The sequence below is a fragment of the Phoxinus phoxinus genome, assembly GCF_949152265.1.
Source record: "Phoxinus phoxinus genome assembly, chromosome: 21".
NCBI classification, from domain to species: domain Eukaryota; kingdom Metazoa; phylum Chordata; class Actinopteri; order Cypriniformes; family Leuciscidae; genus Phoxinus; species Phoxinus phoxinus.
Genome location: NC_136896.1, coordinates 13,268,964 through 13,288,768, shown reverse-complemented (window position 1 = coordinate 13,288,768; position 19,805 = coordinate 13,268,964). Strand labels below are relative to the sequence as shown.

Below are 19,805 nucleotides of genomic sequence, written 5' to 3'. Positions count from 1 at the left end.
AAATAAATAAATAAAAATAATAATACAGTATAGTAAAACAGTAATATTGTGAAATATTATTGCAATTTAAGATTTTTTTATATTTTTTATTTTAATATATTTTTCTACATTTTTATATATTTTAAAATGTACTAATTTATTCATGTGAAGTGGAATTTTCAGCAGCCATAATTCCAGTTTTGAAAAAATAATAATAATTATACAGTAAAAACAGTAATATTGTGAAATATTATTACAATTTAAAATAACTGAATATTCAGCAGCCATAATCCCAGTCTTCATGATCTTTCAGAAATCCTTCTAATATATGTAATTTGTGTTCAAGAAACATATATTGTGAATATTGAAAACAGCTGTGCTGTTTAATATTTTATGTGGAAACTACAATTTTTTTTGCTATTTGATGGATAGAAAGTTCAAAAGAACCGCATTTATTTAAATAGAAAACTTTTGTAACATTATAAATGTTTTTACTGTGATGTTTGAGCAATTTCATGCATCCTTGCTGAGTAGAAGTAACTTTATAAAAAAACAAATCTTTCTGACTCAAAACTTTTAAATGGTAACAAGTTCAAGTTCACTTTATTTGTATAGCACATTTACAACAGCCACAAGCCTGACCAAATTGCTTTACAGAACAACCATATTAAAAGATAGTAAGACCTGCATAACAACACATAAAACACGAATAAGAGCAGCAAAGCTAAGCGAAACCTTAAACCCGGGGTGACAAAAACGTATCAGACTCAAATATAAAATAGTAAAACAGGAGTAGCAAAGCAGTGTCAGACTCAAATGTAGAATGGAGAGACAGTTATAACGTAACTGCCAACATAATACAAAGTAAATAATATAATTTTACAATTTAGTATTTTGGCTTTAGTGCAAAAGACATAAAAGCCAGTTTGAAAACAAAAATGTGAAAGACCACTGATTTAAACTCTGAAAGAGCCATTGGGTTCCCATTATAATTCTTGGCCAATACTATCTTAGCATCATTAATATAATACATTTCTTTTTTCAAGACAATAAGTCAGCTCTTGTGTGACTCTCATTACAGCGTGACCTTTGGTGGCTTCAGCACTGCATTTCAACAAAGGACTGAGTGTGGAAGCCTGCCAAGCATGTTAAACGAGGAAGATCAGAGAAAAAATGTCACAGACATGCATACGTTAAAAGCCATAATGATTATGTTAGCATTCCATATTCCATATTGATCTACACAGCATGCCTGGATCTGAAGATGAGGGGCTAAAACCTACAATCTCCACCCCAGGCTGTGTATATCGCAGGCCCCTTTTGTCCTGACTCGGCAGGCTTTAGTCTCGCTTCTGCTTGTCCTCAGAGACCCCACAAGGAGGAATCAGAAGGATTACCGTATGCGCTGTTAATCGGACGAGACTCCATGAGGAGGTCCTTCAAACACACTATAAGCAGTAGTGTGTAAGTGCATCATGTTCACTAAAGACAGCTCCTGAGTTAGAATGGGGACAGATCATTACCTATCATTATTTCATAAGGCCCGGGACAGGGTTTGTGGAATTGGGGTGCATTTGTCCTTAGCTCTCCAAAATCAGCTTGTCTGAAGAGTGCATTTCCATGTAGATCCAGTGCTGTGGTTTCCCTCAGCACTCCACCGGCCTGCCTGACCTGAGCCATGCCGTCCTCTCGACGTCTCAAGGCTTCTCCAGGAATACACACCGACTGAACGGTGAGCAGTCTGTCAGCTCTTTAAATACATATTTTAACAGAGTCCTAATGGGGGAGTGTGAATCAAAGAGCCACTGATACACTACTGTATCTCTTTTGCGTCTGCATTCTGACCTTTTGTGATTTGTGAGACTGAAGGGGACATTAATCAACTTGCATAAGATTAATTACAGGCCCAATATACATTGAACGAGTGGTAAAGCACCACTTGTGTTAAATACTATAAAGAACATGCGTGTGTCATTTGATTACGAGAAGCAGACGCACGAATTGAAGGGGGGAGGAATCGGTTAGTGGAAGGACGAGGGGGCTGAGCTTTCAAAGAAATCATGCAGGGGGACTGCCTGTCGAGGTGGAATTGAATGTTTTTGCCGTTTAGCGACTGTTTAGCATTTAATTTCGCGTGTGACACTTAATGAGCCCAGCCCTTGCTCTGATCTCTCGGTGTTCGCTGGATTGAGAATTAATTGCGTTCGTCCTCTCTCTCCTCCATGCTCTCTGCTCATGACTCCGTTTTCGACTTTCTTGTTTAAGCCTACACGCTGACCTCTTGTGGAGTGGCGCTCGTCGTGAAAGCAGGGATCGGTGCGTTCTGTCAACCCTGAGCTCTGTGTATTAGCATACGTGCGTTTTTTCCACCTGTGGAGTGTGGTTTATGAGTTCACCTCGATATATGGACCCAGCACATCAGGCACATTATTGACTTAAAACTTGGACATATTCACTTAACTGTGTATTAATAGAGAGACGGTAAATGCAATGAATGTCATTGGCTTTGCTTTGTGAAACAGCTGGAGGCTCTTTGAAACATCGTCATTATTAAAGTCATCATGTAAACATCTCATCTTTAATTATGATGTGAATGGATTTAGTGCTTTGCGTAATACGACATCTGCTACCAGCATAAATTGGCATTAACACCCCTGAAATCTCGCCCAGCTGTTGTGCCACCTCTGTTTGATGTGTTTCCTGGTTAGTGGCAGGGTTTTTTTTGTTCATTTATGTTATTTTTTGTTACATCAGTCTTGAGCTCTGAGGTCATTCTTCACACTCAGTTAGCCTCCTCCATGTTGGCATTCCACTGCGTACATCAATTATACACTAGTTTTGTGTTGAACGCCTTGACAAATTCAGCTCTTACTCCTCTCTCAAGCTTTTGTCTCTCTCTTTTTTCTCTCCATTCTTTTCATTTTGAGAAATGCTTGGTTTCATCTCCATTATAAAAATGCAAAAAGGTTCACAGTCATCAAGAGGTCATTATTCTCTCAGAAATCATAGGAATAATTAACTATTTCAGAGCAGATTGGTAAATATAGGCCTATATCACTGTAATCATATAAATATTTCATATTTCAAAATGATTTGTTTTGTTTTTTTTACATATCACATTGGTCCTTGTTACTTTATAATGTGTAACACATTTTGAAGAATATTCTAGCCATTCATTTCAAAATATTCTGAAAGCAAATTACCATTTGGGCTCCAAAATGACAGAAACAACACCACTGTAAAAGTATAATGAAGATGGTCAATCCTGCTCCTTCTGAAGCAATAGCTTTGTGTGAGAGACACATTATGCATTACTCGGTGGTAATCTTGAGAGTTCATGAGAAGTAGTAGACATGTCGATTTATGAACAAATCTTTCTTTTGAGTCACATCTGTTCAAGGAATCAGTTGATTCGGTTCACAAAATGAACTGAATGTTTCATTCACAAATCAAACTGATCCGATTTGCAAGTCCAACTGACAAACTAAATGATCGCCACAGAGTACAGCTGGGTGAGATTAAAAATTTTGACTTTAAATTTGGGTTTAAAATGTTTAAAATTTAAATTTGGGTTTAAAAATGTTTAAAATTTAAATTTGGGGTTCAAATCTGCTCCTTATGTGCTAGTGTAGTCAATTGAATTCCCTTTGCTATGCTTTTATGGTGCTTTGCTTCAGTCTTGTTTTTTTTTAAACGTGCACCCACTTAAGAAGAAAGTCTTACTTAAGAAGAAAGTCATACTTTTTTCAAAAAAAACATGAGAAAAGGTCAATTATGTTATATATATATATATATATATTACAAAACAGTCAAATAAAAAAGGCCTTTGTAAGACAAGGTGTTAAAAATGCTTATACTGCGGTACACAGTAAAAAAAAAAGTATTCGGGCTTCCTTAAAATTGGATATTTGAGTTAAATAAACGTAACATTTTAAGGCAGAACAAACACTTACTTTTTTTCAGTTAATACTGTTTTTTTTGCGTTTTTTTACAGTGTACCAAGAGTAAATTTCAACCTGCTATTGGAGACAGAAGAGGATGAGGTGGAATAGTGTTGCAGAAGGTTTATCAATAATGTAACTGATTTTAACTCTTTTCTTTTTTATTCTTGGATATAATTTGTTTTGCATTATCAAAATACTTTAATTAATGTCTTTATTTGTTAAAAGAGAAAGCTAATAAATAATTGGATATTACCTCAAAGAGTGAATTCGCATTCTTTAGCGTGTGAGAATTATTGCTCTTAGGATGAACTTTAAATGAGAGAGAGAGAGAGAGAGAGAGAGAGAGAGAGAGAGAGAGAGAGAGAGAGAGAGAGAGTGCAACGACAGGCAGGCCTTTGGCTCTTCCTCATGACTGAGCAATAAACATGCCTGAAGCTTCAGTTTCAGGTGCATGATAAAAAAAAACATATTGCATGGCATTGCCTTTACCCATTTATAAGACAGATTTCAGCATGGAAAAACCTCTTGACGCACACAGAATACATCTCGTTGGTGAAATCCATTGTCATATGGCCATTACCGCTATTAAACAAATTATGCTCTGAACCTTGGCCACATGGATCAAGGTAAACTGCACAGTGCCATTAAGCAGCTTGTCCCAATGACAATACTGTTAAACACTGGTTTATGGGCCACTGTTGCAGAAAATCTCACTTCAGACAGGATGAGCTTATGTTTCTCTAAGTAGGCAGCCACAATTTACATTTGCAATGGCCCGGCCAGCCGTGTTCAGGCCAGAACAGCATTTTTAAACAAAATAAGATTATCATAGTCACTTCTGATGAGAGGTTTGGATTAATAGCTTTGATTAATAGAATAGCTTTGACAAAGGAGGATTTATTCAATATCATTTTACCTCATTCTCACTAAAACACTACATGCGTGTGAGCCATATGCTACATGGATCAGTGTGAAATGACAATGGCGGATTAATCTCAGAATTACTGTAAACTGGTATTTTATCTCTGCTCAGTTCCAGTCTAATTTATAGTTTCTGAGAAATAAAAAGCACCGTCTTACTCTGTTGACTTTATATATATGCTTTTTGACCATGGTTTAATATGTGCTTCAGACTAGAGGATTGGCTGGTGAAACAAGCAGGGCAGATATAATTATATGCAATAAATATTTTAAAAATGAACTGATGAATATGGTTGGTGGCTTTAGACAGCTGTCCAATATGAATGATTAATTTAGTGCCCAGGTAATGTCTTCTTATCCAGCAAAGCAAGTCACATTCAAACATTCAGATGGCTCAACATCTGCTCTGTGGGAGAGTATTAACACAAGGCAGTCTTTAATTAAATATGTATGGGGTATCTAAAATATGCCATGCAAATAACCTGTCAATTTTGATATCCCATCTATAACTCACTTCTCATTCTCTTCAGTTTTAATGCACGCCCTTGCATCTGCATACACAGTTTTTCTCAATTTTTCATTCACAGCATCTTTATTATGTTCATATCAAATTTGTGATGTTTTCAAGGGCAATTAGTTGTCAGACTATAAAGAATATTCAGCTCATTTGATTACATCTTTTGGCACATACTATTGAAGTTAAAAAATTAAGAAATTATAAACAAGCCTTTTGCCAAAAGAGGCTGAACTTCAAATAGCCTAACAGGTGACTCGATTATAATTTATTCAGGCAAAACCAGAAGGAAAAAAAAGATGCGTTTAAAATCAATTGAATTAAAAGCCTTATTCATTTAAAATGTTGAAGGCCAGCTTTAACCGTGGATGTGTGTTTGTTTATTTGTTAAAGTTGGTCTGCAGAGTATGGTAGAATGAGCTAGAAGCTCAGCACTCTGTAAAGGTGAAGGGCGACTTGTTGCATATGTTGATACCATTCCGTATTGATGCACAGCAGGGAATAAATACGCTACAACGGAACTAATTTCACGAAGAACAAGTTCACCAGGCAAATTTACGTTTCGTGTTTATTTTGTAATTCTGCCACAGATTTGTAAGTGTTGTTAAGCCAACCCACACTGATAAGCTGCCTTAAGCTTTACCGTGGATTATTAAGACTTCTCCACCGACGAAAATCCAAAAGTAATCGCAGATTAATTTTGTATCCTGTTATCTGTAACTTTAATAAATGGCTTTGACTGTCGACCTAATGATTGTTTGCAAGTGTTTGTTTTTGGATGTGACCTTCCCCTTGACCGTATCATTTCAATGTCATTTTAAAATATGGCTACCTTAATATTTTGTTTTATATAGAGTGTGTTAGTGTTTGTTAGCTCAATTGGATAACAACCAATCAAATAAAACTTTCAATATTATCCAGATAAATAAAAGAAACTGTTGAAACATCAAATAATTAAAATGATTTCTGCATTAAAAGGTTGGTATTTTGTTTTAAATTGTGCTCTAGCTGCAGGATTGCATTGCCCATAATATAGGCTAATCCTAAATTTACATCTTTCGGTCTCTTGCGACTTTACAAAACGTGCTCCTTAAAGCGCTTTGGTCAATTTTGTGCTCAGTTCGTGTGTAAATAGAGGTTCATATTTGCAGTGAACACGATATTCAACCAATTAACTAATCCTGATGAACAAAGACGTCTCGTTACTTGTCTACGGGGCGCGAGATTAGTGCTTTTGTTTGCAGTTATTATTATGCCAACACCTATAGCCTAGAAGATAATGTTTAAATCTTGCCTTGGAGCAATACTGTTTTTAAAATCTTTCAAAACACATAGGCCTATTATTATAGCGCCAGTTTTTATTTTTTTTATTTTTTGCTAATAGCCAATTAATCACAAATGATAACTTTGCAAACATCTCCCCCTTTTAACTGTACACATTCATCTTTAATGTAGACTGTGGTGTGCCCACTGGAGAGAAGGCCATTAAGCGCTAAACCCCAGGATAAACAGACAATTAGGCCAAATGAATTAACTTGTTTGTGGCATTAATTACACGCTTTGTGCAAACAAAAAGCCTTGTGAAAGAATGTTATTTGACTCAGGCCTAACAAGCCGATCTTGTTTCCTCCTGATATTTTATCTTGCCGTTTAAATTGATAAGGGGACAAAATAACTAATAGCCCAATAATTACACGGAATACGCATTGTGTCAGGCTAATAGAAACGCGTTAAAATATATATTTTTTTAAAAGAAAAAAGTTAACAGTTTGAACAAAGAGCGTAGATGTTTCTGTAAAATGCTAAATATTTTAAACATTGTAGGCTACAAATAAATGCAAAGTTTCTAGAGGATCACAAAATTGTGCTTTTTTTCTTCAATGGATAAATTCTAGGCTGTTTATTATGTTAACGCGCATTGTCTAGAAGAGGAAAAAATGTGCACGTGCACTAACAACTGTAAACTAATTTATTTTTTCACAAATTAAATAAAATAATTACATCACTCCTACGTTATATAAATATTTGGAAAGTAATTAAACGATGTGTTATTCTATTTATTTGTTAACTAGCTCGCCAACTTTCACACCCATTCGCGGTAGCATACTCGCACTAATATAGCAATATTCTACTTATTAATCCTCCTACCGTCGAGTGAACTGGCGCGCCATTCGCCTGCTTGAAAACATCCAGCAGTGAGTGGCCAGTTCTGATTGGAGCGACGATAAAACCCTGCGCGCGCGAAGCGAATGTGCAGAAGGGCAGCGCGCACTGGCTAATGACGGGCAAGCTTGACAGTGATTGGCAGGGCTGCCATGACAACCACAGCACGACTCAGGGAAGACCAATAGAAAAGCGAAACAAAATGTTTCACCGTTGCACTCGAAGTTGATTAAGGGTAGATATTACGCGTTCGGTGGCACTGCAGCGATAGCAGCGCAAACACCACGTCAGTTTTGCCGTCTTTCCCCCGTCTGTTTTTGTCTGTCCGGCGACTCCATGGTGTTCAGGTCTCCTTTAGAGCTTTATCCCTCACATATTTTCCTGCCCAATTTCGCGGATCGCCCTCTGCTTCTAGCGGGCAGCATTCCCAGAGCGAGGTCCCCGGAGGACTTACCGATGTTTCAACTGCCCACCCTTAACTTCTCGGCGGAACAGGTGGCCAGCGTGTGCGAGACGCTGGAGGAAACAGGGGACATCGAGAGACTCGGACGTTTCCTTTGGTCCTTGCCCGTGGCACCCGGAGCCTGCGATGCCATCAACAAGCACGAGTCCATCCAGCGAGCCCGAGCGGTGGTCGCATATCACACTGGAAGCTTCCGTGAATTGTATCACATTCTGGAAACCCACAAGTTCACTAAAGACTCTCATGGAAAGCTGCAAGCGATGTGGCTCGAGGCGCACTACCAAGAGGCAGAGAAGCTGCGCGGTCGTCCCCTCGGACCCGTTGATAAATACCGGGTCCGCAAGAAGTTCCCCTTGCCACGGACCATCTGGGATGGCGAACAGAAGACGCACTGTTTCAAGGAACGAACTCGCGGCTTGTTGAGGGAGTGGTACCTACAGGATCCTTACCCCAATCCGAGCAAGAAAAGGGAACTGGCACAAGCCACTGGACTGACTCCCACTCAAGTGGGCAATTGGTTTAAAAATCGGAGGCAAAGAGACAGGGCGGCAGCTGCCAAAAACAGGTCAGTTTAATGGTTTCGACTGAAATCGTGGAGGAAATAAAACGAATATCGTGTTGATTTAAAGAAATAGACGGCATAAGCTGTCACCAAATCTGAATGACGTGCTCGATCTTGGTTGAAAGAATTTTTTCCCCCCATTTAGACGATATAAATAAACAAAAGCTGCAGTTTATTGCTACTTTTTTTTTTTTAGCATAGGCTATTAGAAGTTCAGCCAATCTCTAAGACTGAATTGTTAAATCTTTAGAAAGCGTATTGTTTGGGCGTTTTTTTTTTTTTATAAAAGAAGAAAAGTAAATGTATAGCTCTTTGCTAATTAATAAAAAGGAATTGTGATATATAAAGCAACAAAAAATATTTCACATTTCGTTATGATTATTATATTTGTATTTTTCCCCAGACACATTCAATTTCTTCACCTTATTTGTGAATAAACAAATTTCATAGAAATATTAAAATACAAGTTAATATAAATATGGTTAAAATAGGCTTACAGTTTTTTGAAACATGTATATTTGGCAGTCCATTGCTATATAGTTTTATTTAATTGCAAAACAAATTGACCAAATACAAATAGAAATTTTAATGTAAATTGATATAATCAAACAGGCTTCATATATCAAATTCATGTATACAATATAATTAGGATGTCTAGAGGTCATAAGCAGTTCTGTTCTCAAATAAACAACATTTAAAAATATATATTTTAATGAATATAAATTACCACTTCATAAACACAAACGCTTGTATACAAATATAAACCACCTTATATATAATCAGTGACTTGTGTAATTAAATCTATTTTTACTCTTATTGGTGTGATCCTCTCACATTTCATTGATCAAAATTTGGGTTTGTTATTATTAGAGAGTGTAACACGTCGAATAGGCGTATGTACTGAAAATGATGTTGCATAAATAATCTTAGTTTCTAAATATTTGTGTTTTTTAGGCTTCAGCATCACGGACTGGGTCAAAGCGGCCTGCGCTCCATGTCGGAGTCCGGGTGCACACCTCACAGCTCGGCCGAGTCCCCGTGCGCGGCCGCCAGTCCCACCACCAGCGTCTCCAGTATGAATGAACGAGGCGACGGCGGGACCATCCTCTCAGTTACAGACAGTGACTCTGATTTCGATGTATGATGCACCGTCAGACAAATATGGAACATTTTTGCCCAGAGAAAAATGAACTAGTGAGAAAATGTGGGCAACATGAGGACCGGCCATTTTGCCACCTTGTGTTTGACAAAAGCATGCTGTTTTTCCAGCGCTTCAACGGACTGACGCCCTTTCCTTTCATTTCCAAGGCCTACGCGACCATTTTGCATGTACATTTGTGAATAATTTGCATTTTTAAAAGGCATTTATGAAGTGGAGTCGGAGAAAGTAGAACTCGATGCTCAAAGAAACGAGTGAACCGGAGAGGCAATTTTGTTATTTTGTGTTTATCAGACAATCGTTCAAGTCAAAAGCACCTTTATTCCCCATCGTCTTTTACTCGGCAGCAGATGTTCATACTAATTTTATCTCGAGATTTATATTGAATTGTCCATGTCTGATTCAAAGTTTTCCTTAGGTCTAGGCTTGTCTAGATAGGTATGCTTGTATGATATCGCAATTACGCCACTCTCTTTCCTGCAAATTTCTTTATGTTGTGTCCATAAAGCGTGAGTAACTGTCTGTTAAGTGCTTGGAGATTTTAAGTGTCTATTCATTATGCTCGTTTTTATACTGTAAATTGGTTAATGGCGCTGAAAACACAGTGTTATGGGTCACTTTTATGCAAATAAATATAATTTAATATAACGACTATCAGAATATTATTTGTTTATTTAACGAGTTGACATTGTAGTATTATGTCAGAAAATACAGAAAAATTATATTCTGTACATTAGTGTTCGGTTTTATTTATTTATTTCAGGAGTGTAAATCGTTTGTTTAGCTTGACGAGAACATAATTCTATGCAAATCGCACTCAAAAAAGAAAGGTGAAGAATAGGGTTCTTTTTTTTATTTGTTTAATTTTAAAAACGTTTCCGCATTTTTCTTACTATTAGTCTATTATTATTAGGCTACTCTTATTAGGTTGTTATTACTATTATTGTAGAATTGCACATTGGCGCAAACGGTTTTGAAATAGCCTAACATGAATTTTATTTTCAGTAGTAAATCGAATGGGAGAGTAGCTTACAGCTTTCGTGTTGCCAGTGATTGTGCGTTTTTTGATAATCGATAATTGTCGGAAATGTTTTGGTAGAGAGCAATAAAAATAATATAATAGTAAGCCTACATCATAACAAATTTCTGTTGGATAATTTACGCCCACTTCTAACTGGTGATGTAGGTTTGTTTTATAGCCTAGTAGTGTGCAGCATAAATACATTGAAAAAGTTTAGACTTTATTTTTATCATTGTTTAAAAAAATAAAATAAAAAATAATAACAAAACAAATGTTCCTAGGCTATACACCAGGCCATCTTAAGTCTACTAAAACCACATTACTTGCACATTATTCCACTGAACTTGTAATCACCTCAATGTTCAAACGTCATTTATCTGCCTAATAGTGCCATCATTCAATTTCAGTCTTCTCTCTTACTACGACCATAAGGGTAAATAACAAGAGGATGGTTTGTTTGTAGTTTCCTAATAGCATTCCATATAAGAGAAAGAATGTGTCGTTTACTGTGAGAGGATTTCTGTTCCCTCTTCTCCCCTTTGATTTGATCGCTTAACTGAGCACAACTTTTTATTCGTGTTTATTCACGCGGCAGTTCCCCTTGACCTGGATTCATTGTGCTGCGTGGAGCTGCGCTATAAAATAAACGCGACGCACCTCTTTAGTATACACCAGAAGTGCAATTTAGTGCAATTTCAAGGTTACACTGGGCTATTAAGTATAAACTTAACATGTTAATAGTGAAGTAAATATAGTGAAAATGGACTAGTATTTTGTTGCAGTGTTCACTGCAGAAAAAATAATTGTTGATGTAACTTAAAAAAAAGTAGGCTAAATATGCTTGCCTTAAAATTTTGAGTTCATTAAAATGAAGCATTTGAGTTAATGCAATGAAGGAGACTGGTTTAATCAACAGAACTCAAAATAGTTGTTATCTGAAACACATTAATTATCTAAGTTGATTTGACGATAGAAAAAAGTTGAGATAGAAAAAATCTATGTTTTTTTTTTACAGTAGCCTAAATCTGCTTCACAATATTTGATTAATTTGATTTAATAGCCTGTTAATTTAAGCAATTAATGAACCAACTAACCAATTAAGGGTAATTCGATGACATGTAATACATCTGTGTAAATAGCCTCTATGCGTTTATAAACAACCTTTCAGGAACCACCCAAGTCACAAGCTGCCAACAGAAGTTGCTTTAGCCTGAGGAAGCAACTATAGCAACTGGCTACACCGATTGAGCTACTTCCGTTTAGATCATTATTAGACGGTAAGTCTACAAAAACTTAAGTAGCCCTTGTCATTATCACTTATTATAGGTTTAGAGACCTACCACAACACATGTAATAACTGAAACTGAAGTGTTTGTTTGGGGGCCTATTCTCTTTAACGTAGCCTAGGTGAGAGTTGGCTTACATGGCACGACAACTGAATAATGTTTGCGCCTGACTGAGGAACCTCCACAAAATAAGGAAGATACACGAAACGTAACAAATTTTAAAATTCGCACAATGACATGAGGGTGAACGCCTGTAATAAAGATGTAGTTTGACCTTAAATGGATAGGTCAACAAAAATGAAAATGTTGTCATTACTTAACCTCACCCTCAAGTTGAGTTTTTTTTCTTTCTTCTGTTGAACACTAAAGAATATAAAGAATGTTGAAAACCACTATGGAAGTCAATGGCTATCGTCAACTGTCTGGTTACCAACATTCTTTAAAATATCTTCTTTTGTGTTCAACAGAAGAAAGAAACTCATACAGGTTTGGAACAACACGAGGCTGATTAAATAGTGACAATATTACAAATTTTGGGTGAACTATCCCTTTAAATTTGTAACTGCACATTGGCCTATGGGATCGCGGGCTATCCGCACAGCTGCTCGGCAAATGAACATTTTCATGCTGATAAAACAAGTAGCCTATTAAGCTACTACTTTTTGTGACAGTTTTGCATGTAGGCCTACCTCGATAAAGCACATGTGTTTTATGTAGTCATAAGCATATTCTTTGTCATTAATGTTTACTCAGCTCTTCAGCCCAAACATTCTCAGCTGCACACACGCTACACGGCTCACAAGACATTTAAACAATAAAAACTGTCGAATGAAACAAATTTATTAGACTGTGAATTTGTTAGCAACATATAAAGGAACCGTTAAAACGAGATGTAAAGCTTTACTAAGTGTAAATCGATAGACATGCCGTGAACTTGTCTTCCAGTAGAAAGCCTTTACATTCGTGTGCTTATGGCGCCATCATGTGGTGAATATCCGATAAAACAATCTAAAGGAAGCTATAGACATTTTAATCTTATTCCTACATGGCGAATTTTCCAGTTTCTGTGTTTATTTACATGATTAATAAAGACTGTAGGCTATATATTTAATATAGCCTATCTATGCTATAGCTAGTTATTATACAAGTAGCCTATGTATAGCCTATTAATGTAGGCTAGATATATTAATTACATATAGCCTAGCAGTCTTTATTAATGCATGTAAATAAACACAGAAACTGAATAATAATCTATTTTGTTGATGCTTTGAAACAACCTCTGTATAATGTGCTGTATAAATAAAGGTGACTGACTATAGTAATATTTACACTTTGTTACAACAAACCACGTTGTAACTTTGGCACCACAGTTATTTTACTTAAAGTTATTTAAATAAAATATATAAATATTCCCCCCATCGTTTTCACCCCTGATAGTTTATGCTTACTTTGATGCTAATAACAGTAACTAATATAGATGAGATTTTCTTTGTAGTCCAGTGCCTTCAGGAAACTTTGTTTTTCCAAAGTTATAATAATTTATTTTACAATCCATCCGCCTCAGTGATGGAGTTTAATTTTATTATAACATTCTAAAAAATGCTGCAGGTTGTTTCACACTTTCAAACCATGTTTGGGTCAAATATGAACAAATACAACCCTTGGTTTAAAAAAATAAAATAAACCAAGGGTTGTGTTTGTCCATATTTGTCCCAAACATGGGTTGAAACAACCCAACAATTTTAGAGTGAAGTGAAGGCTATTTCAAGTTATTTTCACGCTGAGGAGACAAACTTTTAGACGCTGATGTGCACACATTTTGTGCTGGTTGGGGGAATCGTTATTCCTTGCTATAAAAACGTCCAACAATAGTTAAGATCATCTCAGTTTTGATATTCAACTAGATGGAACTTAGCAAGTTTAGGCTGCTCATAATGTCATACCATCACCAATAGGGGGCAGTATATGTCCATAATTCCGCCTTCAACAAAACTATAGGCCTATATAGCCTAGTGAAAAACGTAAAGTTGCAAAAATGGCATATTCTCTACAAAAAGTAAAAGTCTATTTTTATACTATATAGCATATATGTCTATTAGAAACGGCTTCATTGCTGCCTTCGTTTATAAAGTCAAAGTTGTGATAGTCACATTCTGCAGCGATAAGTTAATTGCACCTTTTTCGACCACGCTGAATTTGACTGAATAAAAATGTACGAAGAACTTGTATAAAGTGAATTGTATAAAATTGTATAGAATACAGATTATTGTGAGACGGAAATAAAATTGTTAAAAATAAAGATGTGTGAACAGGTGCGTATGTTTTTGGGATAGCACTGCACTTTATCAGTTATGCAAAATTGAACATGGCCAGTCATGCCTTTTATCAAGAATATTATGTATGCAAAATGCAAACAAGAAAGAAAAGAATAGGTTTATTTAACCAAACGTGACAAAACGTCATGCGTTATTAGACCATCCAAGTTAAAGCGTTTTATTTGTTTGTTTTCTACCATAATATTTCAGGTAGGCCTATGTATTAATGTTATGATGGTTTAATGAATCAGCAGAAGAGATTCTCCTCGAGGCTATTCATATTGACAAATAAAGTGCAGTGACCATAAATTAGAACACGAACATATTGTTCAACTGCAAGGAGACAACACATTTTGACTTTATTAAATATATATTTTATTAGGTCATTTTATAGCTAGACATATCAAAAACTATCCCTTGATTACACTGAATTGTTACAATCATTTCTGATGGAAACATTGTTCTTGACGTAGGACCATAATTGTCTGGGAATTTGTTTGGCTAATGTCCTCTACTCTTGACTAATAAAATGTTTGGTATGATAACGAAGCTAGTAATTGGTGGGAAAGTCAAAGAAGTAGCGTTTTATTCCTTATGATCCGAGTTCCACCAGGCTGGCCGTCATGGTGTGGAGGAGGCCGTCGTGCATGGAGAAGTGATGGAGGCTCTGGGAGTCTGAGCCGCTGACGGGGATGATGGAGGCGCTGGGGCCGGGCGGAGGAGCAAAGCTGTGCAGGGGGGGCAGACCTGAACTGGGACCCATGAGGATGGCTGGGCTCATGGAGCTGTGATCCGGAGTCGCCGCGGGAGATTTGTCATCCTCTGAACTTTCACATAGAGACTTGTTTTCGTGAGAGGTGAGTGGGTTGTGGCCGCCTGGGTTTGCACCATCGGTTTCTCTGTTGGAGCAAATCATTCAAATTCATTAGCAGGACGGCAGACACACACACACACACACTCACACACAAAAAACCGCTTACGCATTGTGCATAATTGTGTATTTGTGCATTGTGCAGCAAATACAATTATAGGTATGATATAGGCTTTTATTTTTCAGCATTAGGACGACATTGTAGGCATTCTTAAGTAAAAACTCTATTTAGGCTAAGATAATTATATTTATGAAATATTAACAAGTAGCCTAATTATATGATTTTGACAAGTCCGTTTTAAGTAAGCACCTTCTTTTGCTCCGTTTCTCGATACTTTTACTGAGTTGAAATTTTCAAATTACACATTTACACAAAATTTTAAAAGATGAATAGCCTAATATTAAATATCCGTATCTATATTTTAATAATAGGCTATAATATAGATGATATGATTATTATTTGTATTTAGTTTTTACTTAATTTTTTATTATTTTTTAGGTATAGTTATTGTGTGTGGTCAAATAATCACTTTTGCGTCACTCATTGATTAAAAAGAAAATTTTCGTGCACGGATGTCATACAGGAACTTTATAGAATGTTCTATTTGCGGTTATAGGCCTACATATTTTCTAAAAGTCCAGTTGTTTTTTAGACCTTTGACATTCAAATTCTTAATTCATTGTCTTTATTAGCCTTTTTTTTATTACCACCAAGGACACTAATGAATGTAATTTCTTTACATGTGTCACATGGCCATTGTAATTTTGCATATTGATCAGAAAGATAACAGCTTGTTTAAAATCTTGAGCGTAATGGTGTTCTTCCTACCTTTCCTTTGCTTCTGCGGCACGGTCCCTCTGCCTTCTGTTCTTGAACCAGTTGCTGACCTGCGTCGTGGTGAGGCCCGTGGCCTCGGCCAGTTCTCGCTTCTCTCTCGGAGAAGGATACGGGTTGTGAGTGTACCACTCTTTAAGCACACACCGGCTCTTCTCCTTAAAACAGTAGCTCGTCTCCTCTCCATCCCAAATGCTGCGAGGCAGCGGGAACTTTCTGCGCACTCGGTACTTTCCCACTGCGCCCAGAGGACGACCGCGCAATTTCTCCGCTTCGACGTAGTGAGCTTTCAGCCAGAGCTGTTGCAGTTTAGGGTGGTTGTGCGGAGAAAACTGGGTACTCTCTAATACTTTGTAGAGCTCCCTGAAGTTGCCTCGGTGGAAAGCAACCACGGCTTTCGCTTTCAATACGCTCTCGTTTTTGTGGAGGTGCTCACAAGCAGGTAAGGACCACAGAAAGCGTCCGAGACGTTCGATACTCCCACCTTGCTGAAGGACCTCGCAAACGCAGGCAACCTGCTCTTGGGTAAATCCAAATGTTGGTGGCAAAGACATAGTTGAGGGCAATGGGATACTTGATGTCCTGTGCGTATCTCACCCACTCTTAACGTTGGTTTTTTAAGGTGATATCCACTTTGGAAACTCAAGCAATGAAGTTCCTCCAACTGAAGAGTTTCAGTCCTTGATGTACATTTTCCATGAAAAAAGTCCAAAGTAAAAACAAAAGAAAAACTAGCAGTTTGAGTGAGCGTCTTGCATTGCTCAATCACATAAGTTGCAATATCATGACGCGCTAATCATTCTTACGCGCTCTCGTTGTGCGCAATAGATTGTTTCCTCGACTGTCCTTAGCTATCAGCCCGCCCTCTGGTTATCATATCTCTTACAGACTCAATAGTGTGTTAGGACGGCTAGCGCATCCTCCTGGGGAATCATACGGGCAAGTGTGGAGAGAAGTTGTGTTGCAGAAACTGACCCTGCCTCTTGGATATAGAGTGGCACTTGGATGACATGCACCTCGGGGGAAGGAGTGCGCGCAACCAGCGCAACACACTCCAAAAACAGACACTGACTGCCGTGCTCTATTATAATCACAAAATAAGGGGAAATCTAGCTATAGCTACAGTGACATGTTTTTGTTATCATTAACAAAAAGTTGTGTGGGGAAGCTACTGCCCTTTTGATATACTTTTTTCATTTCACCATCAATTGTGTATGCATGCAACTGCAAGACATTAATACTGCATTTACGTCATTTTCTAAACTAATACGGAATCAGAAATATATTGAAAGATTGTGCACATTTGTAAATAAACATAAAGTGAATTTGGGAAACAAAGTAAATCGGAGAAAACCATTTAAACATCTTTTCGAATTAATTATTTTATTACTAGGCCTAATGGATGTCTGGCACCAGAGGTTTGTTGGATTGATGTTTGTGACGAGAAGTCTCTGGTGTCGTGTATCTGACGAGTTATTTTGGAATGTAACGCGACTCCTGCGTACTTTTTCATATGGACTTTGTAATTCTAGCATTTGGTTCCAGAGGGACACAGATATTTGGCAAATTCGTTTTATGGGGAGCTAATATATTCAGCTCTCACCGAGTCATGACAATAATTTGATGTTAGTTTGCATATGAAAGCAAAACATATTAGGCCTTTTTAGATCGTGCTGCTCAGTGGTATTAATATATTTTATTGCATTGCAAAATATAGTAGTCATAAAACTATTACTGTAACTATTACTGCATTTTAAATGGATTTTACGTCTCTAAAATATAATGGTTCTCCACTGGTTATAAAAAAAAAAAAAAAAGGTCTTCATCAAGGTCCAATTTTATTCATTTTATTCTTTGGTTCTATTGAGATTAAAAACAGTTTTTGACATTATAGGGTCTTCAGATCAGTGTTAGAATAAAGGGTTTCTTTTTTTTGATTAATTGGATCCTTAATAATAAGATTTGTTTTAAAAAGTCAGAAGTGCTTTAAAAAGCAAAAAAAGTAACCAGTAAATTTATCTCACAAATCTTTATGCATTCAGAACAGTGGTCATGTATTTCCTCTAAGTAAGCTACCTTTAAATTTGCATGACATGTTTCACGTTTGCATTGTGGCTAGGCTATTGTATTACATATTTTATGTGTGTTTTTGTAAAGAAAGAAGAAAAAAAAATCCACACCAATCTCAACAGCCCGCCGACACACATGCTCCTTCTCACACACGTGTACACACAGACGTAAAGGGTTGAGCTTTCAGTAAAATGACCTGATTGATTATACATGGCTGGGATCATTTTTCCAGTGAAGGGGAGGAGGTGTCTGAGCGGCCGTGAGCCAGTCTCAGACCGCCACAGCAGCAGAGATGGGCGATGGAGGACGTTCAGTGAGCGCCTTCAGCTCACAGCACGACAGGAGTCGTCGGTTCAAGTCCATTTTGGAAGCCATTCTTTATTCACGGGAGCTGCTTCACGCTAGCTTTGCTGTGTCATTCTAAACCCTGCGTCAGAGACAGTGAGCCGAGCTTGGCTGCTGTCTGGGGCTCCAGCCTCTGACCTTGATGATGGAGAAGTGAGCAGATGATGGAGACGATGTTTGCCTGCTCTTAAAGACTGATGAACGAATTACTGCGCACAGATTGCCGGTTTCTCCTAAAGATAGTTTACTCATGAATTAAACTTTCTGCCGTCTGCCTCATCTTCAAGTCGTTCCAAACCTGTATGACTATGCAGAACACAAAAGAAGACATTTTGAAGAATGTTTCAACTGTTTCTGTCCATACAGTGAAAGTAAATGGGGTCCAAAACAACAATGGACGCCAGTGACTTTCACTGGACAAAATGTGATTTTCTTAATCTTCATACAGGTTTGGAACAACATGAAGGAGAGTAAATAATGATAAACTTCCCATATTTGGGTGGACTATCCCTTCAAATGTGAATCATAGTCCTTAAAGGGATAGTTCAGCCAAAAATGAAAATTAGCCCATGATTTACTCGCCCTCAAGTCATCCTAGGTGTATATGACATTATTCTTTCAGACGAATACAATCTGAGTTATATACTGTAAAAAAATGTCTTGGCTCTTCCAAGCTTACAATGGCAGTGAATGGCTGTTTCTGTTTTTTTTCTTCAAGTCCATAAAAGTGCATCTATCCATCATAAACGTGCTCCACACGGCTCCGGGGAGGTAATAAAGGCCTTCTGAAGTGAAGTGATGCATTTGTGTAAAACAATATCCATATTAAAACTTTACAAACTAATTTCTAACTTCGCGACCAGTGTTTTGTTTTTCTCTATCCTCTGTGCTTTCACGTTCGTCACCAGAACTCACGCTACGCCTGAGTCATATACATCATATGCTGGAATGCCAGTCTCTCGTGAACACACGTATGACAGTTAGCGGAAGTTAGAGATTACAGTTTGTAAAGTTTTATGGATATTTTTTTTACACAAACACATCGCTTTGCTTCAGAAGGCCACTATTAACTCCCTGGAGCACTTTTATGATGGAAAGATGCATTTTTATGGACTTCAAAACAGAAACAGCCATTCACTGCCATTGTAAAGCTTAGAAGAGCAAGGACATTTCTTTATATAACTCCGATTGTAGTCGTCTGAAAGAATAATGTCATATACACCTAGGATGACTTGAGGGTGAGTAAATCATGGGCTAATTTTCATTTTTGGGTGAACGATCCCTTTAAAGAGATTAAGCCAAAACAAAATTGTCATAATTTACTCATCCTCATGTTATTGCGAACCTGTATCACAAC

The 19,805-nt window shown here is 37.2% G+C and overlaps 2 protein-coding genes and 1 long non-coding RNA gene across 3 annotated transcripts in view; 2 read left to right on the top strand and 1 right to left on the bottom strand.

Moving 5' to 3' along the window:
- LOC306990091 overlaps window positions 1–4,092 on the top strand; it is a 29,109-nt gene extending 25,017 nt beyond the window's left edge. Inside the window, exons 6-7 of the long non-coding RNA XR_013795815.1 lie at window positions 1,061–1,711; window positions 3,974–4,092. This is a non-coding gene — a long non-coding RNA (uncharacterized lncRNA). The remainder of the gene's footprint in view (window positions 1–1,060; window positions 1,712–3,973) is intronic.
- Window positions 4,093–7,611: 3,519 nt separating this feature from the next.
- On the top strand, window positions 7,612–10,964 carry six3b (SIX homeobox 3b). The gene is made up of 2 exons (XM_079596400.1): window positions 7,612–8,549; window positions 9,501–10,964. Exons 1-2 carry the CDS (start codon window positions 7,858–7,860, stop codon window positions 9,688–9,690), a joined length of 882 nt encoding a protein of 293 aa, XP_079452526.1. The 5' UTR covers window positions 7,612–7,857; the 3' UTR covers window positions 9,691–10,964.
- A 3,718-nt stretch (window positions 10,965–14,682) lies between these two features.
- Window positions 14,683–19,805, bottom strand: part of six2b (SIX homeobox 2b) — a 146,035-nt gene continuing 140,912 nt past the window's right edge. Inside the window, exons 2-3 of the mRNA XM_079594830.1 lie at window positions 16,028–18,754; window positions 14,683–15,226 (exon numbers count right to left, since the gene is read on the bottom strand). Of these exons, the coding sequence (XP_079450956.1) occupies window positions 14,920–15,226; window positions 16,028–16,587 (867 nt within the window). The 5' untranslated portion in view covers window positions 16,588–18,754 and the 3' untranslated portion in view covers window positions 14,683–14,919. The remainder of the gene's footprint in view (window positions 15,227–16,027; window positions 18,755–19,805) is intronic.

Coding starts and splice junctions, on each gene's coding strand:
- six3b (XM_079596400.1), top strand. CDS start 7,858: ATGGTGTTCAGGTCTCCTTTAGAGCTTTATCCCTCACATATTTTCCTG. Junction 8,550..9,500: donor GCGGCAGCTGCCAAAAACAG/GTCAGTTTAATG, acceptor TGTGTTTTTTAG/GCTTCAGCATCACGGACTGG.